This window comes from Muscardinus avellanarius (genome assembly GCF_963383645.1).
Source record: "Muscardinus avellanarius genome assembly, chromosome: X".
Lineage (NCBI taxonomy): Eukaryota > Metazoa > Chordata > Mammalia > Rodentia > Gliridae > Muscardinus > Muscardinus avellanarius.
The window spans coordinates 54,912,182-54,933,862 of record NC_137792.1 but is presented as its reverse complement, the minus strand read 5'-3'; the positions used below and the strand labels follow the sequence as shown (position 1 = coordinate 54,933,862).

Below are 21,681 nucleotides of genomic sequence, written 5' to 3'. Positions count from 1 at the left end.
GAGAGGGAGGGAGGGAGGGAGGGAGGGAGGGAGGGAGGGAGGGATGTTCCTCAGGGGGAGGCCTTCCGCCTCAGGGATGTTCCTCAGGGGAAGGCCTTCCGCCTCAGGCACAGCCTGCGTGGGGTTTCCTGCCAGATATTCTCTCATCCCCAGGGGTGCTGAGAGGCATGTTTCCCTGAGCAAGGGTCCAGATGGGAGCTGAGAAAGAGGACAGTGGACAGGATTCTCCCACCCTTGGTCAGGGTGCCAATAAAGTATGTGTGTGGGGAGGGCAGTGTGTCTAATGATTGGTCCCAGAGGCTGAGGGGATGGAGGGAAGGAGGGAGGGGAAAGATTCTTCAGCAGAACCTCTTCTGCCTCAGGTGTGACCTGCCTGTGTTCCCAACTTCATATTTTCCTGTCCAGGGTGCCGAGAGGACAGAATCTCCTAATTGCAGGGATCCAGGTGAGAGCTGAGGGTGGACAGGAAGACCCATCCGAGGTCAAGCTCTGCAAACAACCTGTGTGGGCCCTAGAATCGAGCCCTGGTCGGGGAGGATGTAGGGGTGCTGAGGGCAGCAGAGGATTCTTCTTAGGGTGTGGCCTGCACGGGTTCCCTCCTAGCTTCAAGTGGTAGACAGCACTGAGAGGGCTGGTTTTCTGTCCAGGTGTCCAAGTGAAGCCAAAGGTGGAAGGAGGAAACCCTACATCAGGTAGAGGCTTCCCGAATATTCCAGGCCTGCTCCCAAGACCAGACCCACCTCCTGGGGGCAGTGGAGACACAATTCCTAGGAGAACCCCTTCTGCCTCAGGGCACCCTAAACACTCCAGCCCCCTCCCGAGCTCCTGGCTTCATGGAGTTGGCAGCTCTAAGAGGGCTGATTTCCCATCTAGGGGTCAAGGTGGGAGCTGAGTGTGAACAGAGGAAACCTCACTTCAGGTAGATTGTACCCTGTTTAGTCTAGGGCTGCTTCTGAGGCCAGACTTGAACTTCCGGGGCATGTTTCTAAGGCACATCTCTTCTGCCTGAGAGATGCTGGGAGTTAGGAGCATTGATTGATCTCTGGGCTTCAGATCAGGGCCACAAGGATGGCTTGGGCTTAGACATGGATCAAGGTATGACCTGAAGGTTGACTGAGGAAATCCCTACCCAGGGAGGTGTCCACAAATAGTTCAGATCAGACTCTGTTGGGAGCCCTGCATCCCAGGGGCAGAATTCACAAAGGCGCTTTTATTGAGTATGTTCAGTGCTTCAGGTTAGAGAGGCAGAGAGGGCCTGGGCCCTGTCCAGGAGTCAAGGAGAGAGCTGGAAGTGTACCAAGGAGCACAACCTTATTTAGATGTTCGGAAAACTGACAAGTTCTGCCTCGGTTGCCAGCTGCACACCTCATGGGCAGAATTCTTAGGGCACTGAGTTCTGCCTCAGGGCTTCCTTGGACTTTTGGCTTCTGTGTAAGGTCCTCACATAATGGTCAGCTTAGCAAAGAATGTGCCCAGGCCCTGTGCAAGGATCTCGGTGAGTGCTGAAGGTAGACTGAGTAGGCTCCACCCCAGGGAGAGGATCCCCAAACAATCCAGTTCTGCCTCTTTTGCTAGCTTCACACCACTGGAGAAGAAGTTTCAGAGAACGCCCTTCCACTTCCAGGAACCCTGAGAGCTGTGCCCTTTTGCGTGAGTTCCAGGCATAAGGTCTCTGTGTCTTAGAGGACCCTGCCCTGTCCTGTGGTCCACAAGACAGCTTATGGTTGCCTAAGAAAGCCTCACCTCATGGAGAGGATCTGCCCATAATACAAGGCAGGTCCACCTCTGTTGACAGGTCTGCACCTTGGAGGCTGAATTCTCAGGTGAACTTCCTCCAACTCAAGGGACCGTGGGATTTACTACTTCTGCCTGAGGATGGAAGGGCATGTTGGTATGGAGAGGGCCCAGGCCCTGTCCAGAAATGAAGGTGAGAGCAGAGAATTGATGGAGAAATTCCCACTTGTGTTACAGGGTCCCCCAAAAGTCAATGGGTACTTTTGTTTTCAACCAAGCACTCCAGGAGAAGAGTTCTCAGACCAACGTATTTTACCTCAGATGTGACTGGATATTACATCCTTTTCCTGAGGTCTGTGATTCACTTTGGCAGGTCAGAAAGAGTCTGGCCTTTGCAGGGGTCAAGGCGAGAGCCAAGGGTGAAGCGAGGAAGCCCCATGCCAGGTAGAGAGTCCCCAAAATGTCCAGTGATGCCTCTATTGCCATCCTTGAACCCTGGGGGCTGAAATTTTAGAGCACCTCTTCCAACTCAGGCAAGCCTAGGAGTTTAGGCCTCTGCTTGGATTTGTATTAAGGTAAACGGGGAGTAGAAGGCCTGGGGCCCTTTCCAGCCATCCAAGTATGAGCTGAGGGTGGACTGAGGAAGCCCTATCTGAGGTGGGGTATACTCAAACAATCCGGGTTGGGCTACATCCCAGGAGCAGAATTTTCATGTGAACCCATTCTGACGTAGGGAATGGTCTTTGAGTGAGTTCAGGCCTTCAGATTAACAAAGCAGAAAGGATTCACTGTATCTAGGGGTCAGAGTGAGTGTTGGGGGTGGGTTTAGGAAATTGAACCTCATGTACATATTCCTATAATATCTCAGGCCTGCTTTTGTTAACAGCCCAGCATCCTGCGGGCAGTATTCTCAAGGGACTCCTTCTGCCCCAGGGGACTATGATAGTTTCCATCTTTTTGTGAGGTCCAGGGGTAAGGAATCTAGAGCAGACAGACCTATGACCAGTGGTCAAGGTGAGAGCTGAGGATGGACTGAACTGATGAACCTCCATTCAACATAAAGAGCCTGCAAATAATCCGCATTTGCCTATGTTGCAAGCACTGCTCCACTGAGGCAGAATTCTCAGGGTAAACACTTCAGAGGATTCTGGGAGTTACAGCTATTGAATGTAGTCAGAACTTCTTGTTGGTGGAGTGAGAGAACACTTAGGTTCTGTCAGGAATGAAGGGGAGACCAACATGGTGGTGCACACTTGTAATCCCAGTACTTAGGAGGCTGAGACAGGAGGATCTCAGGTTCTTGGCCAGCTTTAGCAACTTGTGAGACCCTCCTCAACTTATTGAGACCCCTGTTTCAAAACAAAAGAATATAATTGGTGTGGGATATAGTTTGGAGGTAGAATGTCCCTGAGTTCCATCCCCAGTACTGGGGAAAAAAAAGACCAAAGGAATGAAGGGCAAAACTGAAGGTGGACTGAGGAGGTCCTAGCCCCAGGAGAACACCTGCAAATAGTAAAAATTCCTTTCTGTTGCCAGCCTTGCACTGCATGGGCAGAGGTCTCATGTGCATCTCTTTTGATTCAGGGTACCCTGTGCACTATGGCCTCTGCATTAGGTCTGCCCTTCAGATCAGTGGACAGGAGAATGCCTGGGTTCTGAACAGTGGTCCGGGTGAGTGCTGAGGAAGCCCCAAGCTGAGTAGAGGGTCCCCAAGCAATCCCAACTTGCCTCTGTTACAATCCCTGCATGGGGATTAGGGGGTGGGAAGATTCTCAGGCAAGCCCCTTTCACCTCAGGAGATTCTAAGAGTTGAGCCTTTTCCTGAGCTCTGTGCTTCATGTTGGTAGAAGGTAGAGGATCTGGGTTCCTCCAGGCCTCAAGATGAGAGCTGAGGATGGACTGAGGAAGCCCTGCCCCAGGTTGAGAGTGCCCAAACAACTGAGGTCCACTTCTGTTGTCAGAGCTGTATCCTGGGGGAAGAATTCTCAGACCAAAACCTTTTACTTCAGGAGACTGTGAGTATTATGGTCGTCACATGAAGTTTGCACTTCTGATTGGCTGCCCGTAGAATTACTGGGCATTGCACAGTGATCACGGTGAGTACTGAGTACTGACTGATGAAGTTCCACACCTGGTAGGGAGCCCCCCAAAATCCAGGTTGGCTTTTGTTTCCCAATCTGCACAGTAGGGGCAGAATTCTCATGTAAACCACTTTAGCCTCAGGGCACCCAGGTATTATTACGTGTGTTTGAGTTGCATGCTTCAGGTCAATAGAACTGAGGGTGCCTGGGCCCTGTCTAGGATTAAGGTGATAGCTGAGGGTGGACTGATGAAATCCCAATTTACGCAGCAGATCCCTGCAACAGACCAGCTCAGTTGGACACCGGGACCACTGGGATTAAGTTCTCAGAAGGTGGACAAAGCGATTCGGCTGTGTTCTGCAGAGGCTTTTTCTGCAGTGATTCCTTTCCCTTATCAAATAAAACTCCTTCACGTCCCCGTTCACAATGCTAAAAATGGGAATTTCGTCCCAGGGGTTTGGGAGAAAGAAATCTGGAAAAGACTGACACGGACAACTGCCTCTTGTGCAATTGATGGGTTTATTATCAAAACCCAACAAATTTATATTCTTCCACCGGTGTGATTCCTAGTAAAAAGTGTAAATACCACAGAACAGTAGTGAAGGACATGTAAACAAGGTAAAATGACACTGGCCTTCAAGATTAGCCCTGGATCCTGTGATCAAGTCCATCCCCCTGCCGTTGCAGATGGGCAGCTTCAGAGGGCAAATTCCAGAAAGGACAGGCACACCCAGGGCTTGGAGAATTCGGCCTCTCATGGAATCTTCTTTAACTCTTTTCGGAACTTCAGTTCCTAGGGCTTAGTCCATATAGTTGGCATGGGGAGATATGACGATCCAAGGGGCCGCGATGGAGGTCTGCCAGGTTTTGTCTGCAACACCATCTGAAGTCTGAAAGCTTAAACAAGCTCACAACACAGTTTAGCAGATAAACACCAAAAAGTAACATGAAGTTTTTAGATTTAACTGTCAGATGTACTTCTCTAGCTGCTAAGCACTTTTCCTCAAGTGGTAGGCTTATTAGAAACCTATTCCTCTTTCAATAATCCATTTTCCTACCACAATCGTTCTGCAACTTCCTTTTAATCTTTCTGATTATTACCCCGATTCTTTCTTTCCCATTTGGGACAATCTTAGGATAAAATTTTCTTCATACAAAATGCTTTCTTATTCTCACAAGATTTCCCTTCTTTATAACCACCAAAACTTCATACCTGTACATTTATTATTCTGACATATCCATCTTTTTAGACAGGTGGTGTCTCCCTGTCTCCAGCAGCGCACGTACTAGGTGCAAAGATCAAGAATCTTCCTACCCTTCGGCTCTATTGTATGGGACATTATTGGCTGCTCATCAACGAGGCTGCTTTGAAGTCACTCACAAAGTTTATCTTCTCTATATCTGGGCCGGATCACAAGGAGAGCAGGTAAACAGAGGCACCAGTTGCCTCCCTTGCAGTTTTTAGGGCTAATGGCTTCAGCTGACTCTTAATGCTTTTACTATAGGTTAATGATTAGAATGAAGGTCAAAGATAGGGAGGAACTCTGCATTTGTAAATGCTGCGGCTGAAGGCTTTCACAGCAATCAAACTTTAACTAGATTTTATTATAGATTTGGAGCAAGACAGAGGGCGTTTAAAGGCCCAGACATATTACTAGAAAATTTATCTTCCATGGACTCAGTTTCTCCCAGAGTCCTAATCTTGGGAGCCCATTTTCCATCACAGGAGCCATTAGTATAGAATCATTACCAAAAGAATAATAGCTTATAAAAGAATAAGAGCAAGGAGTACTCTGGCCAGAGATAATGGTTCCTCTGGGCTGCTTTCATTAAGCATTGCCAGTCATGCGTGAAGGCTCACGCACGCAGAAGCCGAGGAAGACTATGCAGTGGCAGGTCCCCAAATAGTCTAGACCTGCTTCTTTTGTCCATCATGCATCTTAGGACCAGAATTCTTAAGGGTACCTTTTCTACCTCAGGGAACCCTAGAAGTTACAGCCTTTGTGTGAGATCTGTTCTTCAGGTCAGCCTAGTGGAGAACACACAGGCCTTGTGCTGGGGTCAAGGTGAGAGATGTGCATGGGTGGAGGAAGCCCCCTTCCCAATAGAGGTTACTGCAACAGAAGATATGTGCCTTGGTTTTCAGCCCTGCACCATGAACAAAGGATTATCAAGAGAACTCTATGTGCCACAGGGGACCCTGGGAACTTTGGCCATTGTGTGGCCCAGTCTTCATGCCAGCAGTGAGGAAAGAACTCAGGGCCCTTTGCTGGAGTCAGAGTGAGAGCTGAAGTTGAAATGAAGAATCCCACACCCCCAGTTTAGAGGGTCCTCAAACAATCCATCTGTGCCTCTAATGTCAGCCCAGAATTCTCAGAGGAATTCCTCCCATCTCAAGAGTATGCTGGCAGTTCCAGCCTTTGCCTGATGACTGTGTGTCATGTGGGCAGAGCAGAAAGCACTCAGGTCCTGTTCAGAAGCCAACGTGAGGGGATGGTAGACTGAGGAAAGCACATCCCATGTAGAGTGTCCGCTAGGAGCCTGGTATAACCTCTCTTGCCCCACTGGAACCTTGGGAAAAGAATTCTCAGTGGCACCACTTCTGCCTCAGATGACCCTTGTTCTTATGGCACTTTCCTGAGGTCTGCCTTTCAGGTCTGTGGAACAGCAGGGACCTGCAACCTGTCCAGCAGTCAAGGTGAGTGCTCATTACTGACTCCGAAGCCCTAACCCATGGAGAGGCTCCCACAGCAGTCTCCCTCTGTTTCTGTTCCCAGACCTGCCACCCTGGGGCAGAATCCTTAGAAGAACCTCTTCTACCTCAAAGTAACTTGGGACTTGAGGTGTTCACATGTGGTCAAGCCTTCATTAAGATGGGCTGAGGAGCCTCCGCCAGGCCTTGAGAACTGAGGGTCGACTCATTCCAAGTAGAGGGTCCCCAATGATCTAGGTTTTTCTCTGTCGCCAGACCTGTACCGAGTGTGAGTGTGTGTGTGTGCGTGTGTGTGTGTGTGTGTGTGTGTGTGTGTGTGTGTGTGTGTCAGGGGTGGGAAGAGTTCTTCAGTGAATCCTTTCTGCCTCAGGGACCCTGGCAGTACTGTTCTTTGCCTCAAGACTGACTAGCATGTAAACAGAGTGCAGAGGTCCTGAATCTGTCCAGCTTTCAAGGTGGAGAGCTAGCGAGGACTCAGGAAAGCCTCACCTAAAAATAGGGTCCATTTTGACTTCTGTTGCTATGCCTGAACTCTGGGAGAGAATTATAAGTAGAAGCCCTTCTGCTTTAAGGGTCATGGGTGATTTTGCATCTGCTTATGGTCTGGACTTCTGATCATTGGACTAGAGAGGAGGGCCCAGGCTATGACCGGTCATCAAGCTAAGAACATAGACTGAAGAAACCCCAAATCACAAAGGAGGCCCCAGTCAATCAGATTGGCTTGTATTCTCAGTCGTGGGCCACCTAGGTAACCCCTACCCCCACAGGGGACCCTTTTCTACAGCCTACAATTAATATTGGTATACTGTGGAAGATCCAGTCTCTTTCAGGGGTCAAAGTAAGAGCTGAGGGTGGACTGAGGAAAAACCATTCATTGTAGAAACCACCCCTACTTCTACAAATCCGGGTCAGACTGTGTTTCTTGCATGACACCACTTGGGCAGAATCCTTAGGGGAACCTCTTCACCTCAAGGCACTTTAGCCTTTGCATGTGATTTAAGTTTCACATAGATGGAAACAAGAGTACCTCACCCTGTTTAGGGGTCAATGTGAGATTTGAGGGGTCAAGAGTACCTCACCCTGTTTAGGGGTCAATGTGAGATTAGGGGTACAACAAGGAAGCCCCATCACAGGTAGAGGGTCCCCAACAATCAAAATCTGCATCTGTTGTTGAGCTTGTGGACTGACACCACAGGGGAGGAATTCTCTGGAGAATTCCTTCCAATTCAGTGTCCCTGGGAGTTACAGTCTTTGCCCAAGGATCAGGGGAGATGTTTGTGGAACGAAGAGGACACAGTCCTTGTCCAGAGGGCTCCACTGTAGCTACATGTTCCCAAAAAGTCCACGTGTGCTTTGTTGTCAAATTCATGTCCTGTAGCAAGAATTTCCAGACCAAGTAATTCTGCCTCAGGGCCCCCTGGGAGTTACATAGGATCTAGAGGTAAGGTCGGTGTGGAATGTGGTGGCCCAGACCCCTTGCAGTGGTCACAGTGATAACTCAGGGTGGAATGAGGAAACAACACTCTAGTACAAGAGTCCCTAAACCATCCTCAGTGTCCTGCCTCAAGTACTCGGGAAGATTCTGGTTTTAAGTGAGGTCTGGGAATAAAGTTGCTGGAGCAGTATTTTAGTCAGTTGTCTGTCATTGTGGCCAAAATACCAGAAAAGCACAACATGAGGAAGAAAAGTTTACTTAGAGATCATGGTTTTATAAGTTTCAAAGGTTTCATGAGTTCATGGTCAGAGGTCTCCAAGGCCAGAATAGCAGCGGCAGCGGCGGCGGCATTTCAAGGCATAGTGGAGGAAGAAAAACTATTCTCACCTCATGGCACCAGCAAAAGCAGGCAGCAAGGAAGGGGTGGGGGAAGATAGAGCCCCCAAGGCTGCATCCCCAGTGTTCTACCTCCTCCAGCCATCCCCTACTTCTGAACCTGGCTGCATTGTCCAACACATGAGCTTTTCTCCGGGACATCTCATGTCCAAACCATAATTGCCGACAGAGCCTGGGTCATGTCTAACAGGCATGCTGAGAGCTGAGTGTGGACTGAAGTATTCTAAACCAAAGAAGAGGGCCTGCAAAAAAGTCTAGTTTTGCATATATTGCAAGACCTGCACCCAAGGAGATGAATTCTGAAGTAAACCTTAATCCTCAGGGGACCTTTGGACTTTTAGACTTTATGTGTATTCCTCCTCTTTCACCAAGGTCAGGAAAGAACAGGTTTCACATCCCAAGAAACAGGGACCCTACAGAATTTCTCAAACTCTTTCCTTCCCCCTTGCACAGAGAAGAGGCCTCCCTCAGTTCCTTACATGCTGTGTCAGGGTGGGTGTTCCTTGTTCAGAGAGGTTCTGTCAGTCTACCCTAGGAAGGCATCCAGGTCCTGCCAGGGTGCAGGTCCTGCCAGTGGAAAGTTGTGGCCCAGAGTGAGCATAACATGATTATCCATGCCAGAACTGTGGGGACCTCACAGAGTCGAGCCTATTCTTCATCCTAAGGCTGGGTGGGTGGGTGGGGGGTTATGTAGTATATGTAGTGTGAGCAGCCTCAAAGTGTCAGAAACCAGAATCCTTGCTGTCAGCCTGGGACCTTGTGTTCTGCATGTTGACTACAACCTGAGAAGCCCTCTCTCTTTCTCTGCAGGTTTTCAAGGGACAGTTCCTCCAGGAAGACAAGAACCCTTGTAGCCTTAGAGAACCATCCAAGGATAAGATCTGTAGCAGTCCTAGGTGAGAGTCTCAACAGATGCAGTTGTCAGCTTACAGGACTCAATTTTCCCTCAGGCCTGTGAGCTCCTGCCTACCCTCTTTCCTGCTGTCCACAAGGAGAGCCATGTTGCCTTATATTCAGAATCTCTATCACTGCAAATATGAGGTTGGCACTAAGGTCAAAAGAAGGCATCAGGTCTGGTAGGTGCCTGGGTTCTCAGTACTGAGGAAGAGCAGACTATATGGAGCATCTCTTAGTCTATTGCTATGTCCATTTTTCTGAGGCCAGCCACTATGAGAGTGGTGCCTGCTGCTGTGACAACAATCTGTCCACAGAGTCGTTAGTGAACCTCCTATCCCCTCACTGTCCTAGCTTCTACCCCTTGGCTTCAAATACAGTGAAGGCCCCTGCAGACAAGAAAAGGAAGGGCTGTTGTACTGGAAGGACGCGCAGGATCTTAAGCCTTGCTCCTTTATGCACTGGATGATAAATGGTTAACTTGGTTCATTTCCTGCTCCTCCATACCAAGTGAAGGAGCCAGTCACCCAGGCAGAAACACTGAATAGCATCATAAAAAATGACCAGGACCACTTCCCTGTGATCTTCAGGGAAGAAGTCCCTGAGTGCAGGCAGCTGGTCTATGGTATTAATGTTAAGGAAGTGGTACTCCCAGGTCACTCCTAAGTCATTGCCAATGCTTTGGGCTTTACCTATGCAGAGTGAGGAGCAGAGTATGTCCAAGGTGGGCCCCCTATAATTGTCCTGTGCATCATCTTCTTGGGGGGTGGTCATGCCAGTGAAGAGGTTTTCTGGGAAGTGCTGACTGTGATGTGGTGAAAGCTGGGGTGGAGCATTTCATCTATGAGGGCCCCAGGAAAACCATCACTGAAGATCTGGTGCAGAAATAGTGCCTGGAGTACTGGCAAATTTCTTGCACAAATCCCGCTCACTTTGAGCTTCTGTGGCATCCAGGGGCCCAGCTGAAACCAGCAAGATGACACTCCTGACGTATAGGGTTGTGTGCCATGGGAGTTATTTGAGATACTACCCTTCTCTGTATGAAGAGGCTTGGAGAGTTGAGGAAGAGAGTACCCAAGTACAGGATGGTGCCATGGCCTTTAGTGTAGTCAGGGAATTCACCAGAACCATATCCGGAAGTTTCGGTTGCCCCATGTGATATGTGCCCATCCTTTACCTTGTGTTCAAAGAGAATTCACTCTTGCAATTAGTGGAGGGCCAGGGTAGATGGATGATACATTATACAGGATAGACTGTATAATGTTTTTCTGTTCCTGTTCAGATTGGGTGACATTAAAACTTGGACTTTGTTTCCTTTGGATTTTAGAAATGTCTGTTCAGCTAAAAATTTAATTTGCTTTGGAATGGAAGATTAGGAAGAACATTAAGTTGTCACATTGATTACAATTAATACACTTTAGGAGTTGGAGTATTTTTGTTCAGCAGATTTGGAAAATCATCCCTTTTTGTGAGCTGGAACAAGATAGCATGGCAGTGGAAAAATATTTCCTTGTATCTGGGGGGAAACATAGTAAAACAGTTGCAGTGAAGAAATAGAGAAATCAAAGACTAACTCTTATCTTATTGTCCTCCCTGTAGTCTTCAAAATGTATATAGAGACTTAGATTTACTTGTATATTTGAAAGCTTAGAAAAAAATTAAATTTCAATAAATGTGTCTTCCTACTCATCTTGTCATTTATCCATCCTACATTCTTGGAACTTCTGCCCTTTATGGCAGTGCATTATTAGTGGAAATAGTAGGATAATTTGATAAGCCAGACCCAATCGTGTCACTGAATGGAGCAGCAACTATGACTGGAGTGTGCAAGATGTGAGACATAAGGAATATGTCAAGAAGTGGGGTTGAGATGGGGCTCCAGGGAAGCCCTGCCAACAATCAAAGTCCTGAGTCCAGGCAATGTGTGGTGTGGGGAATTGCCATTGTTTCTGAGGGAGGGGAATTCAATGGTGCTTTGTGGTGTCCAGGGCAACACCCTCAGGTGTTGTGACTTAGGGCTGAAATGAAGAAAGCTCTGAGCTGTTCCTTCCATGGCAGGTAAAGCAGAGGTGTCTCCACCTGGAGCTGTTATTAGTGGTATGGTTGAACACAGTATGATATCTTGGAGCTTTGTTCTCTTCAATTGCAAGGATTTCCTAAGAGATAAGGGCAAATCTCCAGTGATGTGAGGCCATTCTGGCCAGTGTCTTCTCTGTCTGGCTCTTAAGAGGCAGGTCTTAGTCTATTAAAATCTCATTTTAATTAGTTAACCAGGGTAATGTCGCCCTAGCAGAGCTGAATGGCTTGTGGATCTTCGAAACACATGATTCTATCTTTTCCACTCTTACCAGATGGGAGTGAGGTTTAATGGGGGTTGTAAGTCATGAAGGCTCAAAAGCTAACAATCTGTTGGCATGAGCAATGTTTGAAATCTTTGGATGTGTAAAAATTCGAATTTAGTGCTGTTTGCCATTTGAGTAACCATGTCTCAGTTTTCTCAAACACAAAAGTAATGGAAACCAGAAGTTGCTGGGAATGTGCTTGCTCAAAAGTAATCATATCCTTTAGAGAAGAGGAAGCAGGAGGATCACATATTCAAGGGCAGCCTGGATAACTCAGTGAGACTCTGTCTCAAAATAAGAAAATAAAAACACTGTGGATATAGCACGGTGGTAGAGCATCCCTGGTGTGGTCTTCGCTGCTACAAAGATAAAAAAGAGGAGGAGAATTCCAGTGGTGCTGCTGAAAATCCCAGATATTGAAAGAAAATACAAACATTGTGAGTCCTCCACACCAGCAAGGCTTCAGAGTACGAAGGTGCTGACACACAAGTCATTCTTGGCTCACAGGGAAAAAGAAATTTGATAGAGTCTGAAAAAGAGGCACTTAACATACAACTTCTCTAAAGGGAGAATACTCAGATATTGTAGAAAAAAAGGCCAGTGAGAGGCATGAACCTCCAAGTGTCCTTGACCACAGGAATGGGTGGGGAAGCTGGCTCCTGAGCAACTTGTAAGTGTTTAAATAACAGCACATTTGTACCAGGGCGTGGTGGCACATGCTTGTAATCCCCTCGCTTGGGAAGCAGAGACAGGAGGATCGCGCTGGCTTAAGAGACCTAGTTTCCAAATAAAAATATAAAAATAGGTCTGGGAGTGGAGCCCGGAGGTAGAAGGGCTTCCAGGAACCCCAGTACCACCACCAAAAAAAAAAAAAAAAAAAAAAAAAAAAGGCACATTTGTCCAGTGGTACTTGGTAAACAAGGTTTAGGGGGAAGGGTCCATTTCTGAGGTTTTGCCCACCCCCATACTAGACCTCTGATAACCAGACCAAACTGGAGTGGAGTCACATGTGCTTCAAACTGAGCTTTGAGGTGGGCCAATTTTCCAAAGCAAGGCTTTGAAGTAGCCTCTCTGCTTTTTGTTCAGTTTCTGCTTAGTTTGGCCCTGTTCTGCCTACAAAGCCAATCTCCTCTGCTCAGCTCAAGTAAATACTCATTCCCTTTTACAGAATCACATACAGGAGCCAACCAGATCTTAAAAGTCCCTGTGTTATCATTTTAACTTTCCACTCCTCAGGCTTTGAGGAGGAGCTTCCTTTTGTGACCTAGCCCTGGATAACTACAAAATGAGACAGGATCAGGTAAGGACTGCCCTTGTCACTCCTCACAACAAACTGGGGGTGGCCTAACCACAGGCAGGAAGAAGACACGTCTGGTTTCTGGGCCTGAAGGATTGGCTGTGCAGGTCGCATTTGTCTCTCCCAAGGCTTCGCCGAGCAAACTGGGCCTGTGGCTTAGACCCCATTTGGCCCCTTCCAGGATTTGCACAGTAAATGGCACCCACTAACAGAGCACTCAACAAAAGGCCTGGAGAGAAGGAGCTACCAATAATAGGTCCTCTCATCAATGGTGTCCTGCAGAGACCATCTCAGGATGCCAATCCTCACCCAAACCTGAGGCCACAGAACTGTCTATATTCTCAAGTGTACATGCTGGTGGCCATGTTTGCACTGCAGTCTGGAGTCTGTCCTTAAGGACCTCCTAATGCAGACAGGAGCCCACAGGGAGTCAGTCTCACTTGGTATGGAGGGCTTTGTAAGGTCAGTTTCAGAGGAGACTCCCAGCTGCCCCGGACCTGGAGAACAAAGGCCCTCACAATGCTGAGGAATCTCCATGAATAGAAGTGCAGTCAGGATAAGGGGACAGTGTGGGCAGTTCCCATGTCCTGGTGAGCTCAGGTCAAAGCACTCAGGCCAAGGGGTGCCCAGCCTGGGGCCTGGATCATAGTTGATGCTGAGAGAAGGGGCAGACAAGGGAGTATCTGCATGGCTGTTGCCTGAGTGGAACACAAGAGCTGTGAATAGAGGGGTGGCAGAGGAAATGAATGTTGTAACCCTGGACAACATGAGGATTAGGTGTCTTTACAAAAAACCGGTCCAGAGTCTCAGCTGAGAAAGATCCTTCAGGACTAAGGAAGGACACTTCAACCTTGGAGCAGTCGAGGACTCACTAGCACTTAGAGATTACAAACTATAAAAACATTTCACAACACAACTGAAATAAAAATAAGAAAGACCCCCCCCCCCCCGCTTGGAGGGGTTTTAACTAACCACAGACATACAGCCTTGGGCCCAGGAAGGAAAGTCCCACTAACCCGAGGAGGGGGTCAATGAAGCAAGGCTTCAGAGTGGGTGGCAGCCAAGGACACACAGGGAATCTTGACTTTTCATAGGCCTCTGGGCCCAATATTCTCAAGATGGCACCACTTTTAATCAAGCCTGAAGCTGCAGGATTCAGGACTGGTCTCTCCTTGCCCCAAAGATACCGGTCCTTGATCCAGGCAAGCTTTGCTCCCAGCCCCACTCTGGTGTCTCCATTCAGGAGGCACTAATGCAAAGCAGTCATCCCCACTGGCCTTTGGAGCATTGAAGAGAAAGCCAGTCACTTCTCTCTAAAGGGCTCACTCCTGCTATGCTATGCATCCTGGAGACAGCTAAAGGTCCCTGGAGTTGGCCTTGTGGTACAGAAAAGGCTGAGGATTCTGCCCCTATTATAATGCTAATCCCTGAGTACATTGAGGGACTTATAACAGAGGGGGTAGTTAGTTGAGGATGCTGCAGAAGCTACCCTACCTTAATTGTGGGTAATCACATCAATAGGAATCCAGGGCCATGGTTTTCCTGGTCTTTTGCTCCATTACATTTCCCTCCCACCCAAGGTCCTGGTCTCATCAAGAGTCCTCAGCAGAGTTCCTAACTAGTTTGAGAGTTTGGATGTTGAGTGTCCCCAGAAGGTGTGTTTGTTAAAGGCCTCACTTCTAGGTGGTACTATTTTCTGGTCACGGCCTTGTGGGTGGTCCTCAGGTGGCTGGACTCATGGCCCAGACAGGGACTGTGAGCCCCTAGCCCATCATGTCTCTCATTCTGTTTCTTGGCTTGTGATGTAATTGGTCTGGTGGACCACACCTGGCTTAGTTCAGGGTGTCATCCTCATCGCAGGCCCTAAGAAGTGGGCCTGCCTGGTTTTGGGCTATGACCTCCAGAACATGAGCTAAGTCATGTTTCCCTCATCACAGATTAACTGTGCCTTGTGTATGTCACTGAACTAACATGGAGGTAGTATAGCAAATAAAGGCCGCTAGGAAATGTCATTCCAATAAAAGCCAATGGGAAATATCCTCGCCTTAATAATTAGCCTAAGCAAGGCGAGAATTAGCTTAAGAGAAAAAAGTATCTGTGGGTAACTGACAGATGGTGGCTGTTTAACTGGAAATTCTAGCATCCTCCTTCACAGACAGGGCTGATGGCCTCTATTTTATGTTGGAGCCTCCAAGTGAATGCTTTGTGACCTTGTTTGAAAGCATCATGACCATGGAGCCTGAGCCCACACATGGGGTCAAGATTAAGGGTTAGAGGGCTCTGGGCTGAGGCACATTGTGGTAGAGGGTTTCTTTCAACCCTCTTTGTACTTTACCAAAGTGTGGACCCTGTGACCCTCTGAGAGGACAAATGATATCTCCCCATGGGCCCAGGACTTGTGTCCCTTCAGGCTTTGTGGGAGGGGAGTGGTGGGCTTTCTCCTGTAAATCTCAACCTCCTAATACAGAGTGGCTTTTAGGGATAACATAATCCTTAACAGCTAGAAAACATGGATCCACAAGAATCACAGTTGTATCCTCTCATGTGTGATGGAAGGTGACTTTCACTTGGGTGTCCCATCCCTTCCCGACACTGAGACTCTTGTCATTTTTAAATATATACTGACAGGAGTCAGTCTTGGATTACTTTGGACATGAAGAGATAAACAAGTAGCTCTTTTTTTTAGGGGAGAGTCTGTGCTACTTAGGACTTAAAAGTGAGCAGGCCTTGGGCTACGGGAAGAGGTGGACAAGGTTGGTGCTAACTCCTTGGGCTATATATGAGGTGGGAACAGATGTGATCTGCAGAGGGATGGGATTTGGCAACAAGGAGAGCTCAACATGCAACAATAGTGCAGAGAGAGAGGAGTGCTCCTGCTGTTCAGTCACACAAGAGAGTGTGGTGAATCTCCCTCTCAAGAACAAGAGGAGCACTCCTACGGTACTGGGTCAAGGCCCTCCTCTGGGGCCAACCCAAACAAGTGGCAAGGAAACACATTTACTGGGGCCCATTTGAGTAGATCCTAGCAACAAGCAGGAGCAGTTGGAAGAGACCAAAGCAGGGAGAGGATGGGGGAGGACTGAAAAGGGGGGCTTCCAACAGAGGCTGTGCCACCCTTCCTTGGGGGAATAACTAGTCCCCCTACAGCCCGCCTGCCCCAGGCCAACTCGGTGGTACCCAAATTTAGACTCCTTGAGGGCTAGCCTTGGGCAAAGCAGACAGGGCAACCACAGTCCTCCCCTGTCCTCCAGAGTGGGACAGGCCAAGGTACCTTGGTTTTTCATCTTATCCAAGGCCTGTGCCATGATATCATGTGCCTCACAACAGAAAAGAGATCTTTCTGTGAATATGAACAACAGCTTTGTGCCTTTTGGGAAAATACCCTTTGAGAGAAGGGAAACCCTGGGGCCCTCCCTTCTTCCCCCCACCCCCTCCCCCTCCGGCCAGCACCTCCTCTCCAGATTGGCTGCAAGTGACCTGTGACATCACAGGACTAACAATGAGGACGATGACTTCAGCAGGTGGTTGCCCCACTACAGGGACTCTAGAACCCCTGGGAAAGCATTTATAGGCCGTCCCCACTGGGGCTACAGTCACTTTTGACCTGCTCGACGGTGGGTGATATCAGCCTTGGAGTTAAGTGCTCCAGAGGCTAGTGTAGAGCTATGGAGGGTCAGAGTACCGAGGAAGACCCTGAAGCCAAGCAGGCCCCAGTTGCTGGCGAAGAGCTAGCAAGCGAGGCCTCACCTAATCCTTCCCTTGACTTGAGTGGCGACGCTGAACAAGCTGAAATCCGAGACCCAGATCCAGATCCCCAAGAGAACCCGCCACCAGAACACCTGAACCAGCCTGCGGCCAACCGGGAAGATGGGGAAGAACTCACGGGGCTCTCCTTCCCCAGAAAGCTGTGGAGGATTGTGGAAGACGACGCCTTCAAGTCTCTGCGCTGGAATGACGAAGGCGACAAGGTGATCATCAAGGTGGTTCTTTTCCAGAGGGAAGTTCTTCGTCGCAGAGGAGCAGAGAAGATTTTTGAGACCGACAGCATGAAAAATTTCATCCGCCAGCTTAACCTCTACGGATTCAGCAAGATCCGCGCAAGGGCCTCTCGGGGCTACTTCCATGGAAAAAAGAATACGATGGTAAAGTAGAATGTATTTATTTCAGTTACCTCCTGTCCTTGTAATTCAAAAAGAACTTCCTACAGTCCCTGGAGAGATAACATACGGCAAGGGCTTAATTTCTGAGGTTATTTTTAGCAGCAGATATGATTTACTGAAAGAACAGGGTGTAGACGTTGAAAGTGTAAGTTCTGATATTAAACAGTTTCCCCTTAGAGACAATCTACAGGACACTAAGAAGGCTCGTTTATATATTTGCATTTCCACAGGGACCTGTCAACTTTCTGTAGTGAGGTTATGCTCGAACAGATAAGGGCCCTTGCCTGCAACTGAACTGTTTTTCTCTAGTGCCAAACCCTGTGGGTTTGAGGACTGAAAAGCAATGCTCATGTTGCCTCAGAATGGCTAAAATATCTCTTTCTGTTTCAGATCTACCGCAACTACAACTTTCAGAGGGCCCATCCAGAGCTCCTCGAGAATGTTCGCAGAAAAGATGACCTCAGAAACCCTGCTGAGCAGGTAGCCTGCATACCAACTCCACTCCGAAACGCTGTTCAGCAGGCAGCCTCTGCATCGGCCGCCAAGAGAAAGAGGCTGGCCCCTACCCGACGCTCACCCAGATTCCACCAGAATGCTGCGGATGAAGGAAACAGCCAGGCTCAGGGGGAAATCCCCAGTGACCAGGGACCCAATAGCTCCCAACTCTTTCCTTTCTCTGGTGTATGGGCTATGAGTAGTGTCCCTGAACATACCCTGGGAAACCAGGCCCTTCAAGGGCCAAGCAGCCCCAGCGGAGAGGGTCCTTCTAGCAATGTTATGTCCGCACCTCTGGCTTCTGCTGGAATGGAGGGTGCGGGGGAGGAGCCCAACAGCCCCCCAGATTATCCCACTTACGATTCTGTCGTGACTCTGTACAACAGTTGTTATTCCATCCTGATGGCCACCCTCTCAACCATGTCCACAAGGGAGAACCCCAACGAGGAGCAAGGGGCGTCCTCAGATCACAAGCGTGCAGTTTGTGAGCAGTTCAAGGACAACCAGGGTCCCTGAACCCAGACCACTGGTGAATTTAAAAAAAAAATTGAGAATCTTCAAATGCAAACACATTTGGGGTCTTAATAAAACAAAATTCCAAAAATTCAAATAAACGATTCACATGAGAATCTAGAGTCGTGTGTTTTCTTTCTAAGGTGTCTACTTGGCTACGCCATACTTTGGTTCCTGTTGTTGTCCTTTCTTCAGAAGCCACAGCATTTGCACACACTGAGCAGATTTTGCTCGGTAAGGTTGAGGACCAGGTAAGGATCCCCAGGTGGTTGCTGAAGCCCTTGCCTCGGAATGGCAGGAAGGACATATTCCAAGTACACACTCGGAATCTCCAACCATGATACATTTATCATCGACACATTTATTTCTACAATCCACAAATTAGCAGGAACAAAATTAGCAGTAACACAGAGATGCTTCTTGGCAGCCTTTGCTGAAAGACCAAGCTACTGGAGACATTCAGAGTGAGCCAAAGAGGCAGCACACAAATAAACTCCCGCCTCTCCCATCCCTTTCACAGGAGCACAGATGCCTGTCCATGAAAAACACCTAGCGGGAAGTACTCGGCAAGGCAATGGCAGTTCAGAGTAAACCTGATTTTGGTTGGTCCACAGCATCATTGAGTTGGCTTCCCAATAGTGTCCTGTTTTGGAGTCCACACTGGTCACAACCTGTGTCTACGGGATCAGATGCTCTGGAATTTCCACCTGGAATATGTCCCTCCTTCCTTTCCAAGGCAAGGGCTTCAGCAACCACCTGGGGTTTGAAACCACAGTCAGGAACTTCTGCTTCAGGTTGGTCAGTACAGCTTGATTTTCCAGGTCCACAATCTCGTCAGGAGCTACGTTTTCAGCGCACTGCCAAGTTTCCTGGATGTCAACAAGCCCTGTACACAAAAAGAGAGAAGCATACACAGGCCCTTCTTTTCAGAATCCAAGATTGGGGAGTGTGATAACAAGGTTATTCAAAGTTACAGCCACTCCAGTTGGAGACAGCCCTAAAAGGACATGAAGGAGGTCAAGTCTTTCTGATTAAAGACTAATTACATGCCAATCTCTGCTCATGCAATTCTTGCCCCAGCAGCTGCAGAACTCCAGAAATGCAGAGCAGGCCTTATCGCCAATGGAACACCAGTTTTGGGGGCCGGGGAATACCAACTAGCATGCTGAGGGTGGCAGTTACATTCTCAGAGCACGCCAGCCACATATGTGGAATCTACAGTCAACAAGATACCTAAGCAGGTCACCAGGTGGTAGTTGCTGGTGCTCCAACTGAACCCCAGAGAAGCTGGGTGGTGTGCCCCATGTGCAGTGCGGGTTTAAAAGGCACATAAAACTCAGCAGGCAGCCTAACTCTTGAGGCCAGCTGAGAGGCTCAGTGTGTCATGTTTACTCTCATGAACTTGGGTGCACCTGTGCGCACGCATGGCATAGGCATACCTACAGCCAAACACCACATGGCAAGCTAGCCCTCACCCAGGCTCTCAGAACACAAAAAGATACGGAAGCCCAGCGTGGAGAGATGATTTATTAGTCATTGTGGAAGCTAGCCCTGATGAGCCCCAGCCTGTAGTCCCCTGCTGTCCTGTTGAAAGTGCGCTGCTTTGGAAAACCCGCAGCAAACACACCCAACAGCTAAGAGGAAACAGAAGCCACAAGTCTCTTGAGCACCGTCCTCGGAGCAACTCTGGAAGCTGCATGCACCCTGCTGGCTGCATCCACACTTACCTGCTACAACTCCTCGACCAAACTTCTCCCCCTCCCAAAGCAAGGCCTCAATCTGTTCAGGGGTCATCTGAAGCCTTTGCAGCAGCAGCTCCTGCCAGGTGTCATCTTCCCAGTCCCTGTGAGCGATGTGGATGGCAATGGTACAATTCCGGTGGCTGCTCAGCAGGGGATGCCAACGAGTCTCCAGCGTCTTGACTCCATTTAAGACAAAACCGGCATAAGGCTGCCGGAAGGACAGACAGCCCAACTTCATCTCCCTCAAGCTACCTGGCTATAAATACAAAAACATATCATACTTAACCCTTTAGGCTCATAGCCAGTGGAACCTATCTTGCCCAGGTGCCTCTCATTTGCCACAGAACCCTACTAACTGTGACATTGCTGTGCCCCTACCTGTCAGCATGTGGTAACTGAGGCCCTGATGCACCACAGACCAATGCAAAGGCCCGGGTGTACATGTTAAAGGAACACCTGACAGAGTCCTGGCGGCGCTTACAGAGTGGAATGGGCACATATGGAGAAAGGCTTGGGCAGGACAGTATGTGGTCAGTGCTATGGCAGAGTCTAATGTACACTAGAGGAAAACAGGAATGGAGGTTCCCTGTGGCCTACAGTTAGCCCCACCGCTCAGTGGGCTGGCTTTGGCATAGAGGCACGGTTCCAGTTCTGTTGCTTTTCCTGTCTGCCCCCGTTTCTCTGCTTCCACTCCCAGGTCCCTGGCCCTGACACCCCAAGTACAGGAGGCTTCATTCAGGAAATGAGGTTCCTACCGCCATGGTCAACATAGGCAAGAACACTGAGGGATGTGCACATGTTTGGTCCCCTTGAGACCCGCACCCCCCATCTCTTCTTGGTCTTAGTGCTCGCTGAGGAGAAGACCTTCCTGGTGCTGTTATACAGGAGGGAGTGATTTGTCCCACTCCCACCCCAGGGCAGCTGGGCACAAATGCTTGGTATCCAAATTCAGCTCACCGGTCACAAAGCCCTGTGATTTCATATGGCCCCATCAGTGTTTCCTCACCAGCCCTTGGGTGCCACCTTCCTCTAGCACCCGTGACATGAGAGAAGAGAAAACAGGGTTGAGAATAGAAACAAAGGCACCAGTGCGCATGAACCTTCTATGTGCCAGGCCCTGGGAAAGTCATGCTTTTCAGAAAACTGAATTTACTCCTCAAATGACCCAGTAACATCCGTTCCACTGCCACCTCCCCTTTATGGACTAGAAGCACCAAGTAGGGAGTGATGAAAGCCAATGGCCCACAGGGGCACAGGCCTGATGTCAGGCACCTCTTGCCCTCTTCTCATGTCCCTTGGGACATGGCTCCTCACTGGAAGACCGCACTGTGCAGCGGGAGGAGCACAGCGATATCACGGGAACATCAAGGGCCACAGAAGATTGCAAGCTGACTACCAGGAGCTAGGAGAGGGACAGAGCAGATTCTGTCTCCCAGTCCACAGAAGAATCAGACTCTGACTTTTGGGTTCACTCCAGATCCTCCAGAAATCCAAGGCAGTACGCCAGTAGAACAGTGGTTAGGAAAATTATGGGACGAAGGACAATGAGATAGCATGCAAGGAGCAGAAAGTCAACGTAGACAGAGAGGTTCCCACAGAAATAACGTGACTGATGTGTTGTTCATTAAAAAGGTCTGGCCCTAAACCCTGCTGTGGACATGTGTGGGGAAACACTTATGCCTATGTGTTAAGTTTGCCATTTGGTTTCTTCAGACGACAACCTTTCTCGTCAATGCCACACAGTTACAACAATCAAACATGAAGAATGTGGGGAGGAATCCTTCCCCTCATGCGATGTCACCTTGAAGAAAAATGGGGTGGAGCACCCTTCTGAGTGTGCTGCAGAAAGTACCTGCTTTGTGGCTTGAGGGGGAACCAC

The 21,681-nt window shown here is 48.8% G+C and overlaps 2 protein-coding genes across 2 annotated transcripts; one reads left to right on the top strand and one right to left on the bottom strand.

The window, feature by feature from the left end:
• Positions 1-16,557: 16,557 nt before the first annotated feature.
• On the top strand, positions 16,558-18,063 carry LOC308278917 (heat shock transcription factor, X-linked member 3-like; the record flags this gene model as incomplete). Its single annotated transcript, XM_080718916.1, has 2 exons — positions 16,558-17,034; positions 17,443-18,063. 2 exons carry the CDS (start codon positions 16,558-16,560, stop codon positions 18,061-18,063), a joined length of 1,098 nt encoding a protein of 365 aa, XP_080575042.1.
• Positions 18,064-18,737: 674 nt separating this feature from the next.
• EOLA2 (endothelium and lymphocyte associated ASCH domain 2) lies at positions 18,738-20,052 on the bottom strand (the record flags this gene model as incomplete). The annotated part of the gene is made up of 2 exons (XM_080719145.1): positions 19,788-20,052; positions 18,738-18,946 (listed from the first exon to the last, which is right to left on the bottom strand). Exons 1-2 carry the CDS (start codon positions 20,038-20,040, stop codon positions 18,738-18,740), a joined length of 462 nt encoding a protein of 153 aa, XP_080575271.1. The 5' UTR covers positions 20,041-20,052.
• Positions 20,053-21,681: the final 1,629 nt, after the last annotated feature.